This window comes from Muscardinus avellanarius, assembly GCF_963383645.1.
Source record: "Muscardinus avellanarius genome assembly, chromosome: 15".
In the NCBI taxonomy this organism is placed as follows: Eukaryota; Metazoa; Chordata; class Mammalia; order Rodentia; family Gliridae; genus Muscardinus; species Muscardinus avellanarius.
In genome coordinates, this window is record NC_137801.1 from 56,655,194 (window position 1) to 56,667,706 (window position 12,513).

The window sequence follows — 12,513 nt, forward strand, 5'->3', positions numbered from 1 at the left end:
TTTTTTTTCCTAAATTAGAAACTATGCGTTCATTTTTGGAGTGATCATCTTCAAGAAGCAAGATTCTATTCTCCATGTGGTCTAATCTGTTGTTTATACTTTGAATTGAGTCCTTTATTTCAATGATTGCATCCTTTATTTCTTTTTGACTCTCTCTGAATTCTTTTCAGAAGTCCTGTATTATTTCTATAGTTATTTTCCTGATTTGATCTTCTAGAGATCTCTGGATTTCTGTGTTATCAGGTTCTGATGTTGTGGGGTTGTGGACATTCACTGCTCCATTGTTCCTTCTCTTTCCCATGATTTTGGAAGTTTGTGCCTTCTCTGGGTTCTTCCCTGGGTCACTACAAGTTCACTTAAGGTGCTCTGGATCTCGAGTCTGTGGTATCTCAGTCACCGCTACTCCTTTACTGGGTTGTATCGCAAAGTCTCAGACCCAGGGAGTCAATCGAGGCTGCTTAGACCGTGGGGGGTGCCAAGTTGGGCGTTCTCCAGCAGGGAGTTGTGACTATGGTGTGATATCTCTGCCACTGCCACTCTCCTACTGGGTTGCACTGCTAAAATCTCCGACCCAGGGAGACTATCTGCGCAAGTCTCTGGGAGTGCAGTACTGGGATTTCTCCCCTAGAGGCCGCAATTTGACTCACGGTTGTTGAGTGCGCTGATAGAGCTATAGTGGACTCGGTGGATTCGCAGCTGCCGCCGCTGGCAATATGACACCACTACCAAGCCCTTGGCCATGAGGCTGGCATATTTCTTCTCTGGTTTTGAGCTCTGCTCTGAGTCCCTGCCAGATGTGCTGTGCCTGGCCCTTGGGAACTTTAGATGTTCCCTGCGCCGAAAAAACTGCTGACTGCCGCCCGGTTGTTCAGCAACTGCTCACCTCGGCTCACTGTCCACCCCTCCTCTCTGGAGCCTGGTGGCTGGTTGAGTGCGTTGGTCTTCAGCCGTCTGGTGAATTCGTCGCTGCCGCCAGCAGTAAGGCGCTGCTGTCACATCCTCGGCCATGAGGTTGGCATAGTTCTTCTCTGGTTTTGAGCTCCACTGAATCCCTGCGGGGTGTGCTCAGCTTGCTGTCCACCCCTCATCTCTGGCACCTGGTTAAGTGCGTTGGTCTAGAGCTGTCTGGTGAACTCGCCGCTGCCTCTGGCAGTAAGGCACTGCTGCTGTGTCCTAGGCCGCGAAGCCGGCATACCTCCTCTCTGGATTTGAGCTCCGTTCTGAGTCTCCCTCCTCTCTGGAGCCTGTTGCTGCTAGGGAAGATGTAGCCCGCACCACTCCGTGCCACGGTTCTGGCCGCTCCGTGCCACGGCTCTGGTGGTTCCGGTTGCTCCGCATCGCGGTGGCCACAGCACTTCGGGCTGGTTTCTTTCTTGTGTCTCATTTTTCCAGCCCTCTTTTTCTCCGTCCCTTATATTTACAGTGTTTATTTCTTTGCTGGTGGTGTTTTCTGGCTCTGAAAGGCGCTGGTTTTGTGGTAACAGATCGATTGTTAGCGGGACTTGTAAGTGCCGCTTTTCTCAGTCGCCATATTCCCAGGAGTCCCTGTTTTTAGTTTTTATATGGAAACAGTCTTGCTAAGTTGTAGAGGGCTTTGATAAATTGCAAAGGATGGAGTTGAACCTTTGATTCTGTCTAAACCTCCCAAATACTGGGATTACAGGTATGTACAACCATTCCCAGCTACCATTAAATATCATTTACAATCATTAAACTACTAATTCTTAAATGAAGACAAAGCAACCAATAAAAGATTAGACAAGTAAATAACAACTTGAAGGATCTCAAAAGTAAAATGCTGAGGTATTCTATTATTTTCTGTACATAAAATGTAAACACAGGCCAAGCATGGTGGCACATGCTTGTAATCCCCATGCATGAGAGGCTGAGACAGGAGGATCGCGCAGGTTCGAAGCCAGCCTTAGCTGGCTTAAGAGACCCTATTTCCAAATAAAATAAAGAAAAGGTCTGAAAGTGTAGCCCGGAGATAGGAAGGCCCCTGGGTTCCAACCCCAGTACCAAAAAAAAAAAAAAAAAAAAAAAGTAAACACAGGCCTGAGGATGTAGTTCCAGGGTATAGTATTTTCCCAACATGATTTTCATATCTCAGAGATATAACTCACATGAATTCCCTTTTGCTTTCTTTTTTTTTTAATCAGAATCAATATGCATAAGCCAAGTCTGAAGCAAAAGATGAAAATAAAAATACTAAAATAACACTTGAGGAATTCTTCTATGTCGGTGAGACTTCTTATTAAAGTGCACTATTTCACCCGGGCATGAAGGTGCATGCCTGTAATGCTAGTATGTGGGAGGCTTTGACAGGAAGATCACAGGTTCAAGGACAGTTTCAGCAAATAGTAAGGCTCTCATCAACCTAGCAAGACTCTGTTTCAAAAAATAAAATAGGACTGGAGGTGTAGCTCAGCAGTAGAATGCCTAAGTTCAAACCATAATCACACACACAAAAAGAAAAACTATACTTTTTCAATTATAGTTACTTCATCATTAATAGTTTGTTATCCATTAAAAAAAAAATCAAGCCTGGTAGTAGTGCACACCTGTAATCCTAGTACTTGGGAGGCTGAGATAGGAGGATCAACTTAGTAAGTCCCTCCACCATTTATTGAGACCCTGTTTCAAAATAAAAAGAGTAAAATAGGGCTGGGAGTATAGATCAGAGGTAGAATACCCCTAGGTTCCATCACCAGTACCATTAAATAAATTAAAAGAAAATAAAAAGGGTTGGGGGTATAGCTCAGAGGTAGAAGTCCTCTAAGTTCAATTCCCACCAACACAATAAATAAATAGACATATAGATAAATGTATAAATAAATAAATAGGGCTAGGAATGTAGTTTAGAAGTAGAATGCCCCTGAATTCCATTCAGGAAGTCTGAAAGGAAGAACTAAAAGAAAATAAATGCCAGTAACAGAAAAATGTCTCTTTATTCAGCCAAGATTCGTTCCTAACTTCAGTTGTATCAGTAGGAGTAATATACAGCTGGGCATGAGGGCGCATGCTTGTAACTCCAGCGCTTGGGAGGCTGAGACAGAAGGATCACACAGGTTCGAAGCCAGCTTCAGTAAGTTAGTGAGACCCTGTTTCCAAATAAAATATAAAATAGGTCTGGGAGTATAACCCGGAGGTAGAAAGTCCCTGAGTTCTACCCCCAGTACCACCAAATAAATAAATAAATAAATAAATAAATAAAGTAATATATAAAAACTAAAACCAGACCACCAAGGTTCCATTTCCAGCTTTGCCATATCTTGCTTTCCTGAACTATATAAAAGGGGGAAGATAACGAAATTTACCACACAGGGAAATAACATATATAATAAAGAAACACTCAAATTATATGAGCAGTTATTATTACCTGTGCTGCGGCCCAAATGCAGTCAATATGCTGAGTACTCAGTCGCCCTTCTGCTGCCAAAAAATTCAAAATCACTTGACACTGTTTGATAATCTGAAAAAGAGAAACTTAATGTAGTCTATTAGAAAAAAAATTTCTCTCTATAATACAAAAACCATCAAATTATCCACAAACCTCAATATGTAAATTTGGTCCAAATATATGTTCCACTACATTGTTGCTAATAAGCCAGTCTGCAAGTTCTTTTGCAATGGATCTAAAGTCAAATAATTTAAAAAAAAAAAAATTAGAAAATTGTCATTCTTCCCCATATCTTAAAAGCAGACTCAGGTGAAAACCTAAATCTGTTCCCATACAAATTATAAAGAAGTGATAACATACAATTGTTCCCAGCACTAAAAAACATAACAAAAAAGAATACAAAAAATGCTAACAATCCCTTAATTTGTAAACAAGTAATGAGAACCTGAAAAGCTAGGATATTCCTAAAAACTAACATCAAATATTCTGATAAGAAATTCAAACATAAAATCTAATTAATGATACATTATCCTACTCAAGGACTTTGTCTCCCCACTTTTTAATTTCCATAGTAGGCAATGAAGCTTTCAGGAAAGGTTTCCCAATATGCCCTCTATAATGAGACAACATCAGCACAAAAATTTATCACAAGTATGAACAAAGCCAAACTGCAAGTCTATACCAGATACTAATGAATATCCCAGTAATAAATGAAAAAAGAAGTGTTGGTTAATGATAAATGTGGGTGGAAGAAAGATTTCAAAAGATAAAGTACAGTAAAATGGCTCTAATTATTTTCATGTGTTAATTACAGAAAAACTAGAATGGTTGAATAAGTTTCTCTTAGTGTTTATTCAAAGAATTATATTTCGTGTGTGTGTGTGTGTGTGTGTGTGTGTGTGTGTGTGTGTGTTAGTGACAATTAAACCCTGGGGGACATTCTACCTCCAAGCTACACTGTCACCATGCCCAGGTGACAAAGTTAAACATAAATTGACCATACAAACCAGCAATCCTACTACTCAGTAAGTATCATGAGAAAATACATGACCACAAAAATACTTGTATACAAATGTATATCATAGCATTACTAATAAAAACCAAACAGCCGGGCGTGGTGGCGCCCACTTGTAATCCCTGCGCTTGGGATGCGGAGACAGGAGGATCGCGCAGGTTCGAAGCCAGCCGCGCTGGCTTAAGAGACCCTGTTTCCAAATTAAAAATATATAAAAAATAGGTCTGGGAGTGTAGCCCAGAGGTAGAAGGGATTCCAGGAACCCCAGTACCACCCCCCAAAAAAAAAAAAAAAAAAAAAAACAGTGAAAATACTCCAAATATAAGTCAACTGGTAAATGAAGAAAGAAAATCTGGTGTATCTACACAATGTAATACTATATTTGATAATAAAAAGTACTGATATAGACTGCAATACAAATGAATAGTAAAAAAAATAAAATAAAATAGTAAAGCCAGGCATAGTGGCACATGTTTGTAATCCCAGTACTTGAGGCTGAGACAAGAGGATCTTAGTTCGGAGCCAGCCTCAGCTACTTAGTGAGGCCCTCTGCAACTTAGTGAGACCCTATTTCAAATTAAGTATTAAAAATCAAGCTGGAGGTGTAGCTCTGAGGTAGAATGTCCCTGAGTTAAATCCCTACCACCACACACACACAAAAAAAAAAGTATATTAACTACAAAATGCCATATGCTGGATGGAGTATAACTCAGAGGTAGAGTAGCATGCACAAGACCCTAGGTTTGATCGCCAGTCCCACACACAAAATTTAAAAATGCCACAAGAAAAAAGACCACTATCATGATTCTATTCATACAAAATGTGTCGAAATGAGCACATCCTAAGAGACACAAAGTAGATTTGTGAGAAATGAGAAGACTGATTACAGAGTGGCAAAAGTAACCTTCCTGAAATGATGAAAATATTTATTAGAATTCATTTAATTCCACATTTAAAACAGGTAAATTTATATGCATAATATATACATATACATAATATATATACATAATATATATACATATATACATAATAAATATATGCCTTAATATATATGCCTTAATAAAAACTGCTTTAAAAGAGCCTTTTCACAGTCTCCAATAATACTTGTCACATATTTCTCTTTTTGTTTTCTGGTAGTGGGGATTGAACCCAGGGGCATTCTACCTCTAAGCGACACCTCCAGCCCTTTTTATTTTTCATTTTGAAACCGAGTCTCACTAAATTGATATGGCTAGCCTCAAATCTGCAATCTTCCATTCTCAGTCTCTCAAGTACTAGGACGAGAGGCATGCACCACCACCCATGGCTATATATTTCTCATTACTCCAATTTTCTCATGCTGTACACACTGTCCTATCTCAACCTGAACTATTTTTATCTATCAATCCTTTTACTGTCTTCTCTATTCTCTTAACCATATTCTAAGACATATATTCCTTACAGTTTAAATTGTTTTCTCTCTTTCAGTCATGTGTGGACACAAGAAAACCACAGCCTGTAACTCAAAAGGACTCTCCAGAACCTGGCCACGTTGGCACCCTTATCTGGCACCCTGATTGCAGATTTCCAGGCTCTAGAAGATGAGAAAGAAATTCATCTCATTTATAAGCTAATTTATGGTACAATAAGGTAGCAAGCTGAACTAGGACAGCGTGTTTTCTAAAAACTATCAAATCTATAGCCAGTACTAAATTTTCCTGTGTACACAGCCTCCTTTAGCATTTTATGACAAACAGTACAATGTGGGTATATGTTTTTTAAAATTATCAGATGGGGCTGAGAGTAGCTCAGTGGTAGAGTGCTGGCCCAGAATGCAAACTGCCCTTGGTTCAATTACTAACACCACACAAACACAAAATGCTACTGTTTTTAAAAACTTATTCAAGATTGAAAAATTGAAGCCATAGGCAAAATGTTTCTAGTGAACACTTTAAATCCAATGACATCAACTTATATTCATATTCAAACACTACACCTTAAAATGGCACACTTTTGTGTTAATTCTCCTACTTACGTTTCTGTGTCTGACACCAATGATTCGTTATTGCACACATCATTAAAGGTATGAAGTTGATTCTATAATTAGAGAAAAGAAATTAAAGATTTTATCTAAAATTATCCTTGTATGTGTTAGCGAGTGGGAAGAAACATAGCATACTATTAATTATGTAGATCATACCTTATAGATTAAAATTATAAAATAAGACATGAAATAACACATTTCCTAATTAGTAAGACTATTTCCTTTATATTAAAATACTAAACTGGGCGTGGTGACAAACACTTGTAATCCTAGTGCTTGAAATGCTGAGACAGGAGGATCACAGGTTCATAGCAAGCCTCAGCCACTTGGTGAGTGAAGCCCTCCACAACTTAAGGAGACCTTGTTTCAAAATAAAGAATGAGCCAGGCATGGTGGAGCACGCTTGTAATCCCAGACTGGAGGATGCGGTTCGAGGACAGCCTCAGTTACTTAATGAGGCCCTTTGCAAATCAGTGAGACTGTTTCAAAATAAAGAATAAAAAATGGGGCGGGGTGTAGCTTGGAGATAGAATGCCCCTGGGTTCCATCTGCAGTACCACAAAAAAAAAAGAAAGAAAAGAAAAGAAAAATAGGGCTGGGGGTATAGCTCAGAGGTAGAATGCCACTGGATTCAATCCTGAATCCTCTAAAAAAAAAAAAAAGAGAAGAAGAAGCTGGGCATAGTGGCGCACTCTGGTAATACCAAAATTTGGAAGGCTGGGACAGGAGGAAGGCAGGTTTACAGCAAGCCTCAACTATTTAGTGAGACCCAGTTTCAAAAATAAAAAATAAAAAATGGGGCAGGGGGAGTAGCTCGGAGATCAAATGTCCCTGGGTTCCATCCCGAGACCCTCAAAAAAAAAAAAAAAAAAATAGGACTGGGGGTGTAGCTCAACGGTAGAATGTCCCTGGGTTCAATCTCCAGTACAAAAAAAAAGGATTTGTATAAGCTGGGCAAGGTGGCACACACCTGTAATCTCAGTACTTGAGAGGCTGAGACAAGAAAGATCACAGGTTTGGGGGTAACCTCAGCAACAACTTAGCAAAACCCTATTTCAAAAAAAAAAAAAAAAAAGGAGCATGCTTGTAATCCCAGCATTTGGGAAGCTGAGACTGGAGGATCGTAGTTCACAGACAGCCTCAGCTACTTAGTGAGGCCCTTTGTAACTCAGTAAGACCCTGTTTCAAAATAAAAATAAAAGCCAGGAGTGGTGGTGGCACACATTTGTAATCCCAGCACGTGGGAGGCTAAGACAAGAGGATCACACAGGTTTGAAGCCAGCCTCAGCTACTTAGTGAGGCTCTCAGCAACTTAGTGAGACCCAGTTTCCAAATAAAGTATAAAATAGGAGCTGGGTGTGTTGGCGCACACTTGTAATCCCAGTATTCAGGAGGCTGAGACCTGAGGATCATGGTCACGGACAGCGTCAGCTACTTAGGCCCTCCGCAACTCAGTGCGACCATGTTTCAAAATAAAGAATATTGGGCAGGGGGTGTAGCTTGGAGGTCAAATGCCTCTGGGTTTCATCCCCAAACCCAAAAAAAAAAAAAAAAAAAATAGGACAAGGGAAGTAGCATGGAGGTCAAATGCCCCTGGGTTCCATCCCCAGACCTGCAAAAAAAAACCCACAAAAAACACAAACTCAAGAATACCAAGTCTTAAGGCATTCTTCTCCAAGTGAAGCCAACAATAAACATACTTATGTAATTTTTTTCCCCATTTAAAACAATACTTAAGCCGGGTGTGGTGGCGCACGCTTGTAATCCCTGCGCTTGGGAGGCAGAGACAGGAGGATCGCGCAGGTTCGAAGCCAGCCGCACTGGCTTAAGAGACCCTGTTTCCAAATAAAAAACCTATAAAATAGGTCTGGGAGTGTAGCCCGGAGGTAGAAGGGCTTCCAGGAACCCCAGTACCACCAAAAAATAAATAAAAAATAAAAATAAATAAATAAAACAATACTTAAACGGGGCATGGTGGTACATGATTGTAATTCCAGTACTGGAGAGGCTGAAACAGGATGATGGAAAGTTCAAGGACATCCTAAGTAGTAAGACTCTCATCAAACTAGCAGAACATTGTTTCAAAATAAAAGTAATAGAGGGCTAGGAATGTAGCACAGAAGTAGAATGCCCCTGGGTTAAATCCCCAGTACCTCAGCAAGGTGTGGTGGCGCACTCTTGTAATCCCAGTACTTGGGAGGCTTAGACAAGAGGATCACGCAGGTTCGAAGCCAGCCTCAGCTACATAGTGAGGCTTTCAACAACTTAGTGAGACCCTGTTTCCAAATAAAATATAAAATAGGTCTGGGAGTATAGCCTGGACATAGAAGGCCCCTGGGTTTCAGCCCTAGTCCCACCACCACCAAAAAAAAAAAAAAAAAAAAATTTCCCCAGTACCTCAATTTTAAAAAAAAAAAAAAAAAAAGGCACTTAATACTGTTCAAAACAAACAACATATTACTTTTGGTCAAATTTGGCCTATAACGCCGGGCGTGGTGGCGCACGCTTGTAATCCCCTTGCTTGGGAGGCTGAGACAAGAGGATCGCACAGGTTCGAAGCCAGACTCAGCTACTTAGTGAGGCTCTCGGCAACTTAGTGAGACCCTGTTTCCAAATAAAATATAAAATAGGTCTGGGAGTATAGCCCGGAGGTAGGAAGCCTCTGGGTTCCACCCCCAGTACCACCAAAATAAATAAATAAATAAATTTGGCCTATGACCAAAACTCTATGGCTTCTGCTAGCACATTGTTTATAAACCACTCTTCCATTCTTTTCCACATGCAAAACACTGCTTTCTTTTTTTTTTTTTTGAGGATCAAACCCAGGAGCATTCTACCTCAAAGTTACAAACCCAATGTTATTTTATTTTTGAAACATGGCCTCACTACGTTGATAGTCTCACTACTTACTGAGACTGTCCTCAAACATGTGATCTTCTCGTCTCAGCCTCCTAAGTACTGGGATTACAGGTGTGCGCCATCATGCCTGGCTAAAACAAAAAGCAGAATAGTAGCCAAGCATGGTGGCGCATGCTTGTAATCACAGTTCTTGGGAGGCTGAAACAGGAGGATCATAGATTCACAGTCAGTCTCAGCTACTTAATGAGGCTCTCCACAACTTAATGAAGCCCTGTTTCAAAATAAAGAATGAAGCCGGGCGTGGTGGCACACGCTTGTAATCCCAGCATTCAGGAGGCTGAAACAGGAGGATCACAGTTTGCAGACAGATTCAGCTACTTAGTGAGGCCCTCTGCAACTTAGTGAGGCCCTGTTTCAAAATAAAAAGTAGGGCACGGGGTGTAGCTCAGAGGTGAATGCCCTTAAATTCTATCACCAGACCCGCCCCCCAAAAAAATTATAAAGGTCTGGGAGTTTAGCTGTGTAGCTCAGAGGCAGAATGCCCCTGGATTCAACCTGCAACACCAAAACAAACAAAACACACCACCAGAATAGTCTTTTAAAAAAGTGACCAGGTGAGATGGCATGTGCCTCCTGTAGTCCCAGCTATACGAGAGGCTGAAGAATGAACATGGCTTGAGCCTAGGCATTTCAAGGCTAGTCTGGGCAGAGACTCTGGCTCAAACTGGTAAGAGATGAACGTAAAATTAAACGAACCTTGGGTATAAATCCTTATAAATCTAAGCCTTAGACTCCTTACATTTAAAATAAGAAAAATGCAGACATTACTTGTGAAGACAGTACACTTAGCATAATGCCAAGAATAAAATGCTTCATAAACAGTGGGTAGTAATATGACAGACAGGTTAATAAAAAATGACAAAAAATAAAGAAAATACAGCTTACTGTTATCTGACTCAATCCGGCCAACCTCATAGTCAAAGTAGGTGACATAAAATACTTAAATGCAAGATCTAGGCTTTCTTTATCAAAGCATAATGTTGTATCCAATGGTTCTTTCACTGTGCTCCACATTAGGTCAGCCATGTTACGTGCCGCACTCTGTCGTAACTCTTGATCAGAGAGCTTACATAAATACCTGAATGATTCAAAAATAGAAAATAAACAAAAACTCACAAAACATTTCTAAAGGCTAATTCAATAATATTCCTTTGCTCCATAACTCCATATTGCTTAGAAGAAAAGACATGGCATCCTAAGACTTATTCCCAACTTAATTTCCAAGTAATGCTTTAAGGACTCTAATCTGTTGCAGTATGTCTTTCTGTTTACAAGTCACAGCTGGGCATGGTGGCGCAGCTTGTAATCCCCGCACTTGGGAGGCTGAAACAGGATCGCGCAAAATCAAAGCCAGCCTCAGGTACTTAGTGAGGCTCTCAGCAACTTAGTGAGACCCTGTTTCCAGGTCTGAGAGCATAGCCTGGAGGTAGAAAGCCTCTAGGTTCCACCCCCAGTACCACCAAAAAAAAAAAAAAAAAAAGAAAAGGAAAGGAAAGAAAAGAAAAAGAACCAAGTCATAGGTTTCTGTGCCCCCTATGAATCTTACTCTCTAACACCTTATATATATAGTTAATAAATATCAGCTGACTTCATAGATATAGCACATTTGCTCTAACATAGCCAAAATAATGTGTGCATTATAAACATTGCCTTTTCTTTTTCTAATCTCTTTGGCTAATTTATTCTCTACTATCCAACTTTTCATCATTAGTGTTCCGTGGGACTTCTAATAGATTACAAAATGGCCACAAATTTCTACCTTTGTTATATATAAAAGTCTTTGCAATGTAACCCTGCTAATTCGCCGCCACACTATTAGGAGTCATCATCTATTTTACCACCTTAAATCTGGGCTTTGCCATGTTACTTGCTTTAGTCAATGAGACAGTGACAGACACAAAAACACAAACAGAAACTGGAAAGTTTTTAAGCTTGCAATTATTCTTCCATACCAGGAAAAGAGACCCAGTGTATCCCATTGCATTTAAGAAAACTGAGTTGCTGGGCGTGGTGATGCACACTTGTAATCCCCGTGCTTGGGAGGCTGAGACAAGAGGATCGCACAGGTTTGAAGCCAGCCTCAGCTACTTAGTGAAGCTCTCAGCAACTTAGTGAGACCCTGTTTCCAAATAAAATATAAAATAGGTCTGAGAGTGTGGCCTGGAGGTAGAAAGCCTCTAGGTTCCACCCCTAGTACCACAAAAAAAAAAAAAAAGAAAAAGAAAACTGAGTGACAACTGACAAGCCACCTAGAAGATGCCTATGAGTGAGGCTCCCCCTTCCCAAGACCAATCATAAAATGTGTTAATAAGGTTTTCCTAGACCATTCAGTTTCAGTCAAGTCACTCACATCAGAATAATTGTCAGGCCAATCACAAGAAATTGTCTAGCCAACTACTAGAAGTTAGAAATGGCTATTGTTGTCGGGGGTGGTGGCACATGCTTGTAATCCCAGCATTCGGGAGCCTGAGACCAGAGGATCGCGGTTCGCAGACAGCCTCAGCTACTTAGTGAGGCCCTCTGCAACTCAGTGAGACCCTGTTTCAAAATAAAGAATAAAAAATAGGGCAGGGGGTGTAGCCTGGAGGTCAACTGCCCCTGGGTTCCATCCTCAGACCCGCAAAAAAAAAAAAAAAAAAGAAAAAAAAGGCTATTGTTTATTGTTTTTAGACACTAAGTTTTTTTTTTTTTTTTTTTTTGGTGGTACTGGAGATGGAATCCTTCTACCTCTAGGCTACACTCCCAGACCTATTTTTATGTTTTTTATTTGGAAACAGGGTCTCTTCAGCCAGCAAGCCTGGCTTCAAAGCTGCACGATCCTCCTGTCTCCACCTCCCAAGAGTGGGGATTACAAGCATGCACCACCACGCCTGGCTAGACACTAAGTTTTGAGGGATTGTTTCTTTCCACAGAAAAGAACTAATAAAAGGTTCCATTCTAAACTCACCTACATTCTCTTCATACCTTCTCTCTCCAGGTAAACTCATTTACTCCAGTGGTTTCAAGTACTGTCTTTTTTTTTTTTTTTTTTTTTGGTGGGTCTGGGGATGGAACCCAGGGGCACTGTGCCTCCAAGTTACACCCCCAGCACTATTTTTTTATTCTTTTTTATTTTTTTTTCTACCTCTGGGCTATACTCCCAGACCTATTTTATGT

The 12,513-nt window shown here is 40.4% G+C and overlaps 1 protein-coding gene across 1 annotated transcript in view; it reads right to left on the reverse strand.

Moving 5' to 3' along the window:
* USP34 (ubiquitin specific peptidase 34) overlaps positions 1-12,513 on the reverse strand; it is a gene marked incomplete at both ends in the record, with an annotated part of 249,862 nt that overhangs the window by 199,689 nt on the left and 37,660 nt on the right. The window contains 4 exons of the mRNA XM_080711495.1: positions 3,380-3,472; positions 3,554-3,635; positions 6,430-6,491; positions 10,243-10,435. Coding sequence (XP_080567621.1) covers positions 3,380-3,472; positions 3,554-3,635; positions 6,430-6,491; positions 10,243-10,435 — 430 coding nt within the window. The remainder of the gene's footprint in view (positions 1-3,379; positions 3,473-3,553; positions 3,636-6,429; positions 6,492-10,242; positions 10,436-12,513) is intronic.